Source organism: Halictus rubicundus, chromosome 2, assembly GCF_050948215.1.
Source record: "Halictus rubicundus isolate RS-2024b chromosome 2, iyHalRubi1_principal, whole genome shotgun sequence".
Classification (NCBI taxonomy): Eukaryota; Metazoa; Arthropoda; class Insecta; order Hymenoptera; family Halictidae; genus Halictus; species Halictus rubicundus.
Genome location: NC_135150.1, coordinates 20,386,631 through 20,402,506, shown reverse-complemented (window position 1 = coordinate 20,402,506; position 15,876 = coordinate 20,386,631). Strand labels below are relative to the sequence as shown.

Genomic DNA, 15,876 nt, shown 5'->3' with positions numbered 1-15,876 from the left:
CGCAGTCTGGTGATAACTCTTAGGACAGCTTAGTTATCTAGGCTTCAATATTCGCTGTTTTTCGCGTATTAAGGAATTGTCCAATTATCTTTTTGCAACAGAGTGAGGTATTCACCAGCTTCGAGTGGAATTTATTCTCCGCCAGGTGTCCGGTGTTGGTTGTGGGTGGAATAGTTGGGCCAATGCGAAGAACGATCAAGAAAGAAAGAAAGAAAGAGAGAAGAAAAAAGAAAAGAAAACGCCAGTTATGTTGTTGTATTACTTTCATGTCGTTTATTAATTAAAATTCAGTAGTAATTTAGTTTTCTGCCATTCTAACAAAACGTCACCACCATTCGCCAGATCTTTATTTTACGTTAATAATAATTAAGGTTTAATTATAATAATATACAGGGAGAAGGAGGAGCTGTGTACAATTGATTCGTTCGCGGTGAATCGTTCGGGTATCGTTTGCTTCGCGTGTCGCGTTCTCGTGTGTATCGTTTTTCGAAATCTTGCTTCGCGCGTGTGCTTCGCGTACATCTAATTGTAAGTATCTTTACAGTCTCTCGCATTCATTCACGCTCTCTCTCTCTCTCTCTCTCTCTCTCTCTCTCTCTCTCTCTTTCTCTCTCGTATCGCACATTGTCAAGCACACAGCACAGGTATGGTCGCCGACGCAGAAGTTCGCGCGCGTCACTTCGAAATCGAAGAGGTCGATCGTCGCTCGCGAGAAAAACCGAACGGAACTCGAAATCTTCAAGGATTGCCGATTCGATAAACTCCTCGAGCCGCTCTTAACACATTGCGGATGGCCAACTGACGTCTTTCGATTTTTAATATCCACGAGAATAAACATTTTCGAAGGATTGCATTACCCTAAAACGCAATACGGAAATTTTCTGACTACGACCATCGTGCAAAACTGTCCACGTCAATCAACAGAATATAAATGAAAATGTGTTTCCTCCTTTAGTAATTTTAGGAAGTTGAAAATGATATCATTCAATATTTCTAACGCCATTACAATTTTATATTCGACCAATTCTTCTTTTAAACGCATGCAATCCGCGCAGTGATGATCAACAAATCATCAACGCTTTTCGAAGGATTCATGAATTTATTTCTCAATTTACGGTAACCTAATTAGAGCCATACGGACAGCGTACGCCGTCCGCAATGTGTTAATTATTCTCGCGAACTAATTGAGCTCTTCGATCCCGTCTGCTTTCGCGATTCGTTCGACGGGGCTGTCTCTCGCTTCCAAAACGCCTCGACCGTCGATCACTATCGTTTTCCCCGCACTATTTCGCCTATGTACAACGCACGCGGTTCGAGCGCGCTTCCGATCGCAGGTTCGCGCCGTCCGAGGCGGATTCCGCGCGATTCGTCGCGCCGAAGAGATCGTCGCAGACCTGTACCCGCTAACCAGCTGTCCGCCGCTCGGAAATATTTGCGATTCTTTCGCGGATGTACAATTTTATTTAAACGAAACAATAGTTGCGACAGGGCAAATAACTGCGAGTGGCGAGCGCCCATCGATTTCCAACGGCGGAAACGAGGATCAGACAGCGGTTAGGGGAACGAGACAAACGAGCAAAAATTAACGAAACAACGTGGCCACGATCGATTTCGACGGCTCGACGAATCGCCCTCGGTTTCGCCTCTCGCTCCTGTCCTCTGGTTCTCTTTTCTGTTCCGGGGAAAATAACAAAAGAAAGGAAACAATAGAAATTTTATGTGGTAGATTACGAATAGTTGGTTTGTCATAGGTTCCACGTCTCGTCTCATCCCTTATGGACCATCCAAGACGGATCTTGGATGTACGGAACTGTCACGTGGTTAGCATTTGTTCATCTCTCCTGTCAATTTAATATATTTTTGTACGAAGCTATTTCGAAATTTACACACGTTTTTATTCTCGAAAAGTTCTATATTTAATCATTTATTTCCTTGTTAGTAGAGCAACTTGATAGCAAAAGACAAATTGAGGGTCAAGGGTCATTGGTTCAGCTCAAGTTCGTCGCCGATTTTATTACTAACCCCTTGCGCTATGATTTTCATTACATTTGGAACGATTTGAATATTGTCGTTTACAATTTTCTAGAAGGAAAAGAAAATTTATGTTGATCGTATTTCTACGCTTTTTCTAATGGTCGTGAACGTAAACGACAGAGAAAGAGGATTTCATCTTAGTTTAACGCTAAAACCGTTAGTGCTAAAAAAATGATTGGTATCTTTACAAGTTTAACGGTAATTGCAAAGCAAGAAAGCTGATGCATTTGACAGGCACACACAGTGGTCAATTCAAGAACGTAGATAAAATGGAAAATAACTGAAGATATTCTCAGTTCGTAGAATCTAATGTTTGGTCTATATTATTGGTCTATACGTTATCTGTGTATCATTCGTTATTTTAATGTTTTAGCTTTCTAGCAGCAATTCTGCACAATGCGAATCTCGTTCTGAGTCGATCGTCAGAATATAAGAATCTATTTTAAAAACTGTCTTTTTAAGAAAACTTGTTTTCTAACAAAAAAACAAACAACACTAAAATCATATTCTACAAACCAGAACACCTCTAAGAGACCGAGACAAATAAATCAGAAGACTGAAAAAGAAGAAACGAACAATTTTCATTTTGAATAGAGTCCAGACCTGAATTTTACCCACATTTCTGTGCAAATCGACCACTATGCATGAACAGCACGTTCGGTATTAACATCAATGAAGAGCATACACATTTATCAGATTCAATTTAAGATCATCACGAATGAAATTCGATATTCCCGAGCAATGGGTTAATTAAAATTTCGGGACCGCTTCGCGCACCTGTTTTTTCGCCGATGGTCTTCGGAAAATTTTCCGAAAGTTGTCTCTCTTCGAGGATGGCCGAAGCCGGACTCGCCGCTCTCCCGGCCAATTGAGCAAATAATCACGGAAACCGTGTCACCGATAACGCGCGTAATCCCGACACCGAGCCTCTGCTCCGCGAGCTGTCGCCTAATGAAGCCGTGTATCGATCGCTCGAGGAGAAATCAGCGCACCCCTCGATCCCCTCCCCTAGATTTCAACCCCCACCCCTCCACCGATCAGAGATCCGTGACTTCTCGATTTTCGGGAATCGGCTCTAACGAGGCGAACGATTCGAGTCCGCAGGCCGGCGCGAACCTATCATTAGAGGCAAGAATGTGGATGGATCACGGAAACGAGCGGTTTTCGGGTTAGGCCCTAAGCGCGTTATAACGAGTCGGGTCCCCGGCAGGGATCTGACCGACGTCTCGGTGGGCCCGGGCCCGATTTTACGGTCCCCACCCCTTATTAAACTCGTAGAAACTCCGACGATAGAGTCGTTCCGACGATAATGTGTCACCTGTTCCCGAAAGCTTTTATTCGAACGCACCGGGACCTGCGCGCGCGCTCGCTCGCGAGGTTTCTCGTGTGTTTCAGAGGGCTGCGAGATCGTTTCCGGGCTTGACAGCGATTTTATGATCCTTTAAACATCGAGCGGAATTGTCGTTGCTGTTCGAAAAATTGTAGGCCGAGGGTTGGGGCTGTGAAATTGGCGATAAAGTTACGATGCGCGTGGTTAGGGAAACCTAGCGACATGTTTTTGGGTCATTTTTCGCGAATCTGCATGGCGGAGGGTCCCGGATTTCAATCAGTTTATAGCAACGAATCAGTGTTTGAATCCCGATGAAAATAATAGAAGGATCCTAGATCCTGAAGCGATGTGTCAGATATAATTTCGAGACTGTGGTAAACAAGTACAGGCCATGGAAAATTTACACGAGAGAGTTTTAACAATTGACAACAACGAGGGAATATTTGGATCCTGATAATGTCAATATGGAGACCCTCAAAGGGATGACAGGGTTCCAAACGACCCTAGATCCTAAAACGACGGATTTGATTTTAGAATATGGAAAATTGCAACTTTGAGTGTGCTAAATATATCACGAACACTGCTCGAGTCCCGATAGAGCCAATAGAAATACTCTCAAGAGAACAATGGGGTCCTAGATCATGAAGCGACGGATACTAACTGAAACCTAATTCAGACGTGGTCCTGGCACGGTTACCAACGATTATGGAACAAAAGTTACAGGATAGCCAATTTATGACAACGATCTGATGTACGAGCCTGGATAAAATTATTGAAGGGTCTGTCGATGGAGCTAGGAGTCCTAGAACGTCCTACGTCCTTGAGCGACGGTTCAGAACAGGTCCCAAAATGGATTTAAGCAAATAATATGGAAAAGTGCTAAAAGCAAGTGTAAAATATTAAAAATGCTACATAAATGTTGGAGAGAATAGTGAAGGATCATGTTGAAGCTGCTTTGAGAACTGTCAGTGGAGGTACAAGGTCCTAGATCACGTACCGACGGATCCTACTTGGTCCTGTCATAGTGTGAAGCAAGTATAAAGCGTAGAAAAATTGTAAAAGCGAACGTGGTAAATTTATAACAATGAATCGATGTTTTGTTGTTTATTAAAGCTGCTTTGGAAACTGTCAAGTATACCGTGAGGTCCTAGATCACATACCGACGGATTCTACTGGGTCCTGTCACAGTTCGGGGCAAGTACAAATCGTAGAAAAATTGTGGAAGCGAACGTAATAAATTAATAAAATTAATCGATGCTTTGGAGTAGAATGTGACATACTGAAGTTGCTCTAGAGACTGTCAAGTGGATCGTGAGGTCCTAGGTCTTGCACCGACGGATCATACTAGGTCCCGACACATTTTCGCCCAAGTATAGAAAAATTGCAACAGGGTGTAATAAATTTCTGACAACAAATCGATGTGAAAGAGAACAATGAAGGAACCCGAAGCTGCTTAAAAAGCTTCTTAAACGAACTCTAAGGTCACAGATCAGTCACCGACGGATAGATCCCAGTCCCAGCACGGTTTCCAGTAAACAACGATCGTCGAACAACGTAAAAATTTCTAGCCAGGAATCAGGGTTCGAGAAAACAATGACTGGGATCGCGGCGAGTCCCGCTAAAGCCGCTCGCTTATGCAGATCGCGTCAAGGATCGTCTCGCGGGCGTACGCGTTTCGCATAATTCGCGCGTGCGTCTCGAGGAATTCATTCGAGTCGTGGTGTTGCTGCGCGTGTGGTTTTTTTTTTTTATTTTATTTATTCCGTTCTCTCTTTCTCTGTGCGCAAGGGGGTCTTGGGAATCGGACCCGATCGAAAACGGCAGCGGCGGCGACAAGCTCGCGCGCGTCCCTTTTCTCGATACTCGGAACACCCTGCGGAGGAGCCTACCGATGAAATAAGAAAAGAAGGCGAACTGAGAAGTTTTCGTTTTGCGTAGGTACATGAGGACGGGCTGTACCCGGTCCCCGGACGATCACAAGCACCGAGTAAGGCCCACGGCGAGGATCGGCTTCGCGGAGAGAAAAAGCGAAGGGACCGGCGAACAAACCGCGTGACCACCTACGCGACGAAAGGCGTTAAAAAAGGAGCCCCGAGGACGCGTACAGCTCGACGACATGCCTATTCGTTGCGAAACGCGGCGTAGGAGATCGGTGCCAACCTGCTGAGACCTGCACCGCCATGGTTTTTCGAGAAAAACGCCGACCGACAACGCGGAATTCTTGTTTTCCTTGGATCGAGAGCCCGGTTTATGCTGCGTTCCAGATTGCCCAGCCATTTCAAGCTTCGGCTGGTCGGTACAGACATGAAGTTCCAACAATATTTTCCCTAGAAACTAATCTTTTCACGATTCGTCTTTTCAGAAACGAAGTCTCGTTGCTTGCAACTGCTTTACGCCACTGTTATGCAATTTTTTGGGACTCCGCGAGTCGAAGTTGTTGACACAATTTCGGGATAGACGACAATTTTGCTTCTTCGGTAAGCTAAACAAATCCTTCATTTTGCTTGAAATCGATTTGCGCGTAAGCGAACGTGTTCACGTTTAGAGTAGAAATGCCGAAGTATGATCCACTGATGAATAAACAGGGTATCGTGAACTAGAAAAATTTGTATTTTCCGAACAGGCTGAATAAACCCTTTTTTCACTTATAATTGATTCGTATGACTATTGTGCAATTTTCAGTAACTTCCTCCGCGATGACAAAGCCGTTCCCACAATTTCAGCGTACAAATAAGAAAGACCTTCCGATGCGTGGCAGAACATTCTGGTTCTTCAATAAACTAACTCTTCTCGTATCAAACTTAAGCTCGCTTCAACAATGTGAGGATTTTCGTGCAAATCAAAGGAACAACGTTTACCAGTGCCGATACGGTCAAGGAATTCGATTCCTCGACCCAGAGGAATGTTTATCGAGAGCGAACGATCACGTTCCTACGAGAACACGGTGGAGAATGAGATCGATTTCAATGCGTTCGGGAGTGATTAATTTCGTGATAGACCGGCACGGTTGTTCGGGCACCAAACATAACAACAATAACAACAAGACCGCGGCTTTGTTCCCGTGGAAGAATCTGTCGGACGGTGGAGAAAAACGCGTTCGAATGGGTTGTTTCCGAGATTGCATCCTTCGGTTTTCGCGGATCCCGTGAAAGATCGAGAGATCGGTTGTGTCGCGGCGACATGGTCGTTCTATAATCCTAATATGTACAGCCAATCGCGAGAACGGGGGAGGGAAAAAGCGACGGGTCCGCCATCGCGACGCCGAGGGACGACCGAACCGGAATCGATTACTCGCCGGCGGAAAAATCAGCGCGCGGCCAATCGCAGAGCATGACAACGAGATTTGGCGAACGACTCCGCGAAACAAAGATCGAGAATCCGGAAGAACATCGGGAACCATTTTCGTGCAGGGCCGAAATCGCGAGTAAAAGAAGAGAGACGAGGCGAAAAGCGAGAAGCTTGCAATACGAAAAACGGAGAAAAAGAGAGAGAGGCGATTTTTTTCGGTGACCGGCGGTGCCCGGCGGCGACGGATCAACGCGAGACTCTCTCGCTCTGCGATTAGCCTCCGGGCAACAGAACGACAATAATAACATTAATAATAGCACTATCAATAATAATCGGTAATAATAAAGCATAATAATAAAATGACAATAAAGAGACGACGAATAATATAGTATCAATAATAATAAAACCATCGTATTAGGTGACCAAATAATAATGACAGACCTGCCTCGTCGTTTACAATAGTCGCTTCTCTTTCATATGTAAAAAACATACCGCAAATAATCCATGTGTGTGTGTATATATATATATATATATAAAATTTTTCCAAGTCCTTCTCTGTTGACCGAATAAAAATTTCTCTTTCCCGTGTACACGAATCTATCTCGCCACGTTTATACATTATATTTTCACTTTGTCTCCGTTCTTTTTTTTTATATATATATATATATTTGTTCATATATATATTTATATACTTACTCTTTATACAGAAGGGGTTTTTCTTTGCGAGGGGGTTCCGCTGTCGCTAGGATTCGGCACACGATATTATCCGGACACGCGCGTCTCTTTCTACATTATTTTTTCGAAAATTCCCCGTGTTCGTCACGCGTGTCCTGTACTTTTGTTTCTTATGTCTTTTCGTTTGCTTTGTTTTTGCCGCGCGGTTTACTTTTTCGAACGCTCGCGTCGTTCCCATCTCCGATTTCTCGATTCCTCGCAGCTCCCTCGTTCCTCCGACGGGCCGCGAAGAGAGCCACGTTTTCCTGGACCCGTCGGCGGCGACTGCGACGACGACCTCGACGACCACGACGTGTAGACGACGTTGACGACGATGACGACGACGACCACCACGACGACGACGATGACGACGACGACGACGACGACGACGACGACGTGAACGAAACAACGTCGTACGCTGCGCGCTCTCACACTTAACTTACTAGCTTTATCTAGTACATTATTTACAGTCCATATTTACTTATGTTACATCATCCGGCGGGTTTGCGCGGAGCAAATCCCGCGCGGACGTCCACCGCTCTTCGCCTCCGGCTGCGTGTTCCTTTCGTTTTCTCTCGTATGTATTGTATGTACACGGTCCGTCCGTCGCTCTCTCTCTCGTCACCTCGGTCCTACATCCCCGAAGCACGGCTTCCCGTCGTTCGTCGGCGCACAACAAGAACGTTCTCTCGATTATCATCACCGTTCGCGTTTTCTCTCTCTCTCTCTCTATATATATATATATCTATCTTTCTCTATCTCTCTCTCTCTCTCTGAATTCCCAAATACAGAGCGCGCACTTGTTCTATTCCCCGTCGATTCTCACCGTCGCGAACGACAACAACGACAACGGCGACGGCGTGGATGTGAAAACCACTGTGCTCTTCGGAGGGTCCTCGAACCAAACAAAAACTATAGACGAACGGACGGACGAACGAACGGGATGAAACAAACGGACGGATCGAGTCGACCGCGGACGAGTTTTACGCACTTCCGACACAGGGGGTTGTTGTGGTGGGCTGGCTTGTTGCGTCGATCACGGAAAAAAACTCGATCCCGAAGAGATTAGGAGACGACGAACAACAAACCACGACGATGCTACTCCCTGGCGTAGCTGCTGGAGGACGATAAAGAGACGGCGGTGTCTGGTGTCGAGCACGATCCCATGGACCGTGCTCTCTTTTTGTCACAAGCCTCCCCGATGATCCGGGCTGGGCCTCGTGAAACCTCGTTGAACTTCGTCGAAGAAAAAGCGACCAACACTCTATCCGAACCAACCACCATGGTTGGCTGTCTGGCTGGTTCTGGCTCCGGCTGTGTGGTGCTTGAGGGAAACATGCTGCTCTCGTTCATGCGTCGAGGGCGCGCGTCGATCAGAAGAAGCACGAAGATCGCGATCGAGTCGCGTCTAGGCAGCTCTCCGACCACGGCTACGAGTTGGTGGTGTAGCTACCGGTCCGCGCCTGAAGATAGTGATGATAGTACGAAGGGAGCACGTCCGGCGGCGCGGAGGCCACCGGGTGATTGTTCGCCGAGTTCTGTGAGGTTATCGAGAGGCCTAACGGGGGAGGCCCGGGCGAACGCTAGTGGGCCGCCAACGAGTGGGCCGTGAGACCCTGAGGACTGAGCATCGGCGGACTGTGGCTACGGGTTCCCATAGGGGAGCCGGTTAGGTGATCCTGCGGATGGTAGCCCTGATGTAGAACCGCCTGTCCTTGGTGACCGGGCGGCATGCCCTCCATTATACCGTCGCCGAGGGTGTTCGGCGGCGTCATCCTCTTCTCCTTCTGCCGTCGGTTGCAGAACCACACCCTGACCACTTCTTTCTCTAGCTGCAGACTATCCGCCAGCGAGGTGATCTCCTGCGCGGACGGTTTCGGCTGTTTGTGAAAGTGTTGCTCGAGGGCGCCCTTCACCGAGACCTCGATCGACGTCCTCTTCTTCCGTTTCCGTCCTTGCGCGGCGATCTTGTCGATGCTCGTCGGCGAGCCGGTCGTCGAGTCCGCCTCCTCGAGCCACTTCTGCAGCAGCGGCTTTAGCTTGCACATGTTCTTGAAGCTGAGCTGCAGAGCCTCGAACCTGCATATCGTCGTCTGCGAGAATACGTTGCCGTAGAGAGTACCGAGCGCCAGACCGACGTCCGCCTGGGTGAATCCGAGCTTGATCCGCCGTTGCTTGAACTGTTTCGCGAACGCCTCGAGGTCGTCGGAGGTCGGCTGTTCGTCCTCGCCGGCGCTGTGATCCCGGTCGTGCGCGTGGCCCGGGTGCAGCGCGTGGCCGACAGGCGAACCCGGATCCCTCAGGTTCGGATGGAGACCGGTCTGGTGGTTGTGCAGCTGGGGATGGTGTTGGTGAGGGTGCGGATGCAGCATGCCGTTCATCGCGGCATGATACTGTTGCAGGGTGGTGGGCGAGGCCGCGCCGCCCGACGGGTTATAATGCGCCGAGGGCACGACCGGCGCGTGCCAAGGATGCGGCGAGGCCATCCCCGGCGACTGATGGGGCCCGCCGCGGTGCGGGTGCATCGACTGGTCGTTTGCCGCAGCCGCGGCCGCAGCGGCCGTCGCAGCCGCCGCCGCCAACGGTTTCACGTCTAGCCCAGCGTTCGTCTGGTGCGGATGATGGTGAGGATGATGGCTGGTGTGATGCATCCCCATCGAGGACGCCCAGTGGTCGCTGCTCGGTTGCAGGCTCACCCATGGATTCGCCGACGAGAGGGACGCCGCCGACGGGTGCGACAGCCCGTTCGGCGACGGCGACGACGTCACCTGGTGGTGATGATGATGGTGGTGATGATGCTGCGGCGCCGGCATGTACTTCATCTCCCCGGCGTCGGCGGCGCTGCGAGGCGAGCTCGAGGAGTACGCACCCACGGCGATGTTCATCCCGATCGCGGTACCCGAACCACCATCAAGCTCGGACGACACTGCGCTACCAATCGGCATGTACGTGGTAGCGGCCATTTACTTCCCCTCGGCCGAGGTTTCGCGAAACCCGCTTGCTCGTGTGTTTGTTTTCTTTTTTATTCGATTTACAGGCAGTCTATTACAGACACACACGCACTCCCGACAAATCCCCGATGATCGGGCTGCCCCGACAGGGCACCCCTCTTTTCACTGCTCCTCCGAACTCCTTCTCGCCTAGCCTTTTGGTGCTCTTTGCTCCTCTTCCGGAGGTTGCCGGCGAGATTGTACACGTTGCCGTGGTTATCTACTCTGAAAATTTTCTCCGTAACCGAAAGTACCAACGGGCAATGGTGGTTGAAGATGCTCTCGGTCCTACAGCTCTGATCGATTCTATCTCACGAAGACTCGGGTATCGCGAGTCACACGTAGCGCACAGTCCATCGTTCGCGGGGGCACTCGAAATCCTTGGCGACCAACATGGTTGCGCGTGCGAACAACTCGTAGTCCATAGTTTGTCGGAGCGTGGAGAGAAATCCGTGACAGTGGAGCCGGAACAATGGAGAACAGTCCCTGCCGAGTGTCCTCCGGGGAGTGTCCCCGTCGGAGACGGTTTCGCACCGTGTGTCCTGTTCGAGCGATCGGTGCTCGGTGTGTCGGATACCTGGACACCAGTAGGTAACGCGTGTAACGAAAACAAAGGTGGTGTAGAATAATCACTCGCGACGGTCGATCGGTTCTTTACCGGGGATCATCACTCATCACCGGTCGTGTAATATCACTGACGACCCGTTCTGCGGACGACACTCGCGAGACACCGAGATTCCGCTCGGAAGACGACGACGACGACGACAACGACGACGGCGGACCGAGGACACGACCGGTCGTACTCGAGCGGGTTACGCGAGAAACGGGTCCACGGCTGGCGGTTGGCGGCGAGTGACGACTTTGCACCAGGACCAGGACCAGGAGCAGCACGGCGGACGAGTAAAAGCCGTACACGGTGGTGTCTCCTCCGGCGGTGCGCGCGTGTACGCTTTCCTCGCGTACGGTTCAGTCTCTCCCGTGCGCGAGTGTGTAGCCGCGAGAGCGAGAGAGAATGTGTGCGCGCGAGAGGAGAGACGACGACGGCTCGCAAAAGATCTCGCTCGAGCTCTCTCATGCGTTATGCATGTCGTAGCTGAGAGCGACTGACTGCCTCGCCTCGCAGCTCGCTCGAGGTTCCCGAGGCTCCCGGACCGCCGCTCGGTGGAACCGACTCATGCGCGCCACCGTCCTGCACATCCCCACCACAACTCGCTCCGGGAGCTCCGATTGGAAGACCGCGCAAGGTGGCCGTCGACGAACGTCACCGTCGGGCGGTGCATAACTCGGCCGCGCCCCCGTGGCAACCTACGCACCCCAGGCGCCACTGCTCTCACCCCTGTCCTTTCCCCACCACAGTCACGACCCGACGCGACCCGACGCGACCCGACTCGACTCACCTCGACCCGACTCGACTCGATTCGATTCGATTCGATTCGACACGCGCGCGCCGTCGGTACGCTCAGGTACGCTCCGTCGCGACGTCGTTACCATCGTTCTCGTCGTCCTCGTCGTCGTCGACGCGCAAACACCTCGACGTCGCGACCCACGACGGATTCCCAATTTCCCACGGATTCCATCTCGTTCGGAGGAGAGCTACGCCGTCGGTGGTCTCGTCGGGAGCCGATACTCGCGGGGCCGCGAGCGATCGCGCGCGCAACAGGTCCTAATTTCGCGCGAGAGCATCCGCGAAAGACGAATACCTTCTGGCGACAGTAGGACCCGGTTTCGCTTGCTGTTCGCGTAGCTCGCGGTGCAACAGGTGCAGCGGACACTGTGCCCGCGAACCGACGATTCTCTTTTACGGTCTCCCGACGCGATCCAACGACACCCCCGGTGTCTCGCCGTTTCGAAACGAGAGGCAATCTCGCGTAGGCCGTCGACCGATTCCGAACCCGTTGGCTGTTGCCGTCAGAGGATGATGCCGAGGAAGGAAACCGGAGCGTTTTACAAAGCAACAGGTCCTCGTCCCGGGGTGATTAATTAATGAGAAACGCGGACCGGTAGGGCCCCTCGGGGGCGGTATCAATAGAAACGACGGAATAAAAAAGCCTGTTTCGCTGGGCGCGAAACCAACGGCGCGGCGAGCGGCTGGGGAGGGGAGGGGGCACAGGGAGAGACCGAGCCAGCCAGCGAGGTTTAGTACATTTAAATGAGAGCCACAGGTAGCAGCATTATGCAGTACGTGCCAGCCACCCCTCAGGAGGGGTGAGTTAGATCATCGTGTGCCGGGATCCCCCTGTGTCGTACCGTTTCAACTACCCAGCTGGCTTTGCGCCTTCGCACCTGTGGGCACCGACGAACTCCGCCGAGGCCGACGCGTTACGCGCTCACCTTTGCTGCCTTCGCGAACTCCGGCTCTCGAAGCTTTACCAAGCCTTGACGCTTCATTTGCAATCGCTATACAGTCGCAAACAAAAGTATTAACCCATCCAGCGAACTAGCCTCTAAGTATCTCCTTGCTTGTGAATGCGAGGAACAAACTGGCGCATAATTTCATTAAAAAGTACGCGATGGTGTCGAGGGAAGCTAGATGAGAATTGTTGAATATATTTGTTCCAAATCCAAATGTATCCAAATCGAAGTTATTGAAGCTGCATGACAACTTGGCACACGTGTAAAGATTTAAAACATGTGCACAAGTATAGTGTTATGTATAATGCATGGTCTTGTTTCGTGCGATAGGGGTGGAAATCACCCTCTGGAGAATTAACGCGACGATTGACACGTATGTAGATCGTATATGACACAACAATTCCTCGTCTGTTTTTAATTATTTTCATAATATAGTCGCTTGAATGGGATTCTATTGGAATTTGTAGAATATTAACTGTTCAAAATTTCCAGCATCAATTGCAAATGACTGCAGCTGAATACGAGTGCCCTTCTTCCTTCAGTAATTTTAATAAGTAGAAAATGGTACAATATACTTAATATGCATATACTCATTTTTGTCATGATTTTTTGAAATATTTCTTTGCAATACGACTTGCACCCCCTACTTTTTCGCCTACATATCAAATTAATTATCGCTTTTCTCTACAAAAATCGCAATGTTTATTAAAATTGGCGGTTCCACTGAAAGGCGGTTCCGCTCGATTCACAGTTGTTCCCGGAGGGCTCATGTTAGTCTTGCGGATTTTTCGCGCGGTTTCGAGGGATTTCCTTGGAATCAAAGGGCAAGTGGAATCGAAGGTTTCAGCGCGGAATCCGCACGCACGTCCCCAGGCTAGCAACGCGTAATATCGACTGACAAGAACACCGCGGAAGAGAGTGAACAACAAACGCGGGGTAGCGATACCTCTCTCGTGGCCCTCTCGCGAACGATAAGTATAGCCGAGCTCCTACCGAACCTAGGAATTTCGAGCGCACCTCCGATGCCAATTATGCGCGGCTCTGTCATTTACGCGGCCCGTTATTACACGCCGCGCGTCGGCTGTTTCGCTGGAATTACGAGCATTTTAATGCCAGCCCGCCATTATCGCTTCTTTGCCAACTTTATTACACGCGCGACCGTTTCGGACCCTCGAGACTGTCACCCTATAGCGCCCTTCCTTCAAAAATTTCGAGAAAGGCAAGACCTTCGTCACCAGCTTCGTTCATCTCTGAAGAACGGCTCGAAATTCATCTCTTGGGGGAGGATTGTTCGCTCAGATTTATTATGCTTGCTAGAGTTGCAAATTTTTATGCTCGGACAGGGTTAATTATAGATTTTTAATTAATTTTTGGTTCTATGTCCCTTGAATATTTTTTGTATCAGTTTCGTATCCGTAAAATGAAAGAAAATTATCTAAGTAGATAGACATGTGTGGTTTCCGCGTTAAAATAGTTCCGAGTGCAAAGGGTTAACCCTCAGGGAGACTGACCAAGTATCATTTTATTGATTTGCAATGCACATTCCACCGTATCAGTCAATGTCGGTAAGTTCGAATAATACGATTGACTTAGTTTCTTGTACAATACATCGTGTTACACACGGATCAAATTTTAGATTGAACTATTCATTGATAGACGATTACGTATACAATATCTGCTCCTCTTGTTATCCGACAACATAAAACGGACGCAGTACAATTTCACTAAAAAAGTTTCCAGTCTGTGCACCAAGGTTTCTAACCAGAGGTAGCAACATTCAAATCGTCGGTAGATTGTCAGTCTGTAGAGAAAGGAACTGGGAATTTTCCCTGAAATCTCCATGAAGGGTTGACAGCCTGGAGTGACCACGGCGAGCCTCGAAATGGTAGATTTTTGCAAGAGCCCGATCTCTTAGTGTTTCGTCTGGGTGTCCGGATCGATCGGGCCCGGCGGCGGCGGCGGCTTCGAGTAATGCGCCCTTAATTCGATTTCGCGCAACCCCATTGCGTCAAATTGGATCGAACGTTGCCGAGAAATATTTGCTTAGGACCCGACAGGTAGCGAGTTGGATGGTAGCTAGCGCGGCGCAAGGGGTTGAACGCAGGATCGCGGGTCTTTTCGTTCGAGCGAGCGAGAGAGAGAAAGAGAGAGAGAGAGAGAGAGAGAGAGAGAGAGAGAGAGAGAGAACGGGGGAAGGGAGCGGCACAAGCAACGGCCTGTTCCGCGCTCTCTACGTGAAAACACTTTACTACCTGAACGTTTGCTTGCATAATTTAGCCGGTCTTTTCTGACCCAACGGCAGCCCTGGGGGGCGAGGCTCTCCTCTCGCCTTGGCTTGCCTGGTTTGCTGCCTGCTTCGCTGCACCTTGTCCCGCGCGAGAACACCACCGTTGGGGTGCGAAAACATTTGTGAGGAACGCTGTCAGGGCGACGGTGGAAACGCTGTCCTCTATCCTTGCTGCGTCGTCCAGCCGACCTGTGTCAACGGCAGACGATGCTTGACCCTCGACCTCGAGGAGGAATCTTCGGCAGATAAGAATTTCCGGACCGTCGAGATCAAACGCAAAAACGATCCGGTTCCGCTTATCATTCGAAGATAGGGTACATAGGAAACCGTGTAGGATAGGGTGTTTTCACGTGAAATATAGGCTGTCCTGTTACGGGCGGGAGCAAGGAGCTCTGGCGATTGCTCCACCGTCTGCGACACACCTCGCCTATTTGCATCACGGATCCCTGGAGTTGATACGTGCAACGGAAAAACGACGCAGTTGCACTTTGGCTGGTTGTGGACAAGCGTGTCTCGTATGCAGCAGTGCATGAACGATGTCGGTCGGGGACTGTTCCCCGCGAGTTCAGTATCGATGATGTTATTTTTCTTTTTATATTTTTGAGATTATATTTCTGAGGTACATCGAGCATGATGGACAATGTACGATGCGTTCTGTTGGGATTGTCATGTTTTGACCATTTGTCTTTAATTTTCTCCGTTCGTCGTTTAAAGATCATAATAAGACTGACAGGTGAATGTTAGAGACGAATTAAAGAATAAGTCTGGGTGAAAGCGTTTACCGCGAATTCATTTGACTTTATTGGAGAATAATCATTCCTTTTTAACCTGTAACATATAGTTTGCAGGTTAACCCTTAATTGGGCCCATGATGTTTAGAT

The 15,876-nt window shown here is 49.7% G+C and overlaps 1 protein-coding gene across 1 annotated transcript; it reads right to left on the bottom strand.

Annotated features, from left to right (window-relative positions):
- Window positions 1-245: 245 nt before the first annotated feature.
- On the bottom strand, window positions 246-11,520 carry Vvl (ventral veins lacking). The gene is made up of 2 exons (XM_076805854.1): window positions 7,349-11,520; window positions 246-1,841 (listed from the first exon to the last, which is right to left on the bottom strand). Exon 1 carries the CDS (start codon window positions 10,327-10,329, stop codon window positions 8,950-8,952), a length of 1,380 nt encoding a protein of 459 aa, XP_076661969.1. The 5' UTR covers window positions 10,330-11,520; the 3' UTR covers window positions 246-1,841; window positions 7,349-8,949.
- Window positions 11,521-15,876: the final 4,356 nt, after the last annotated feature.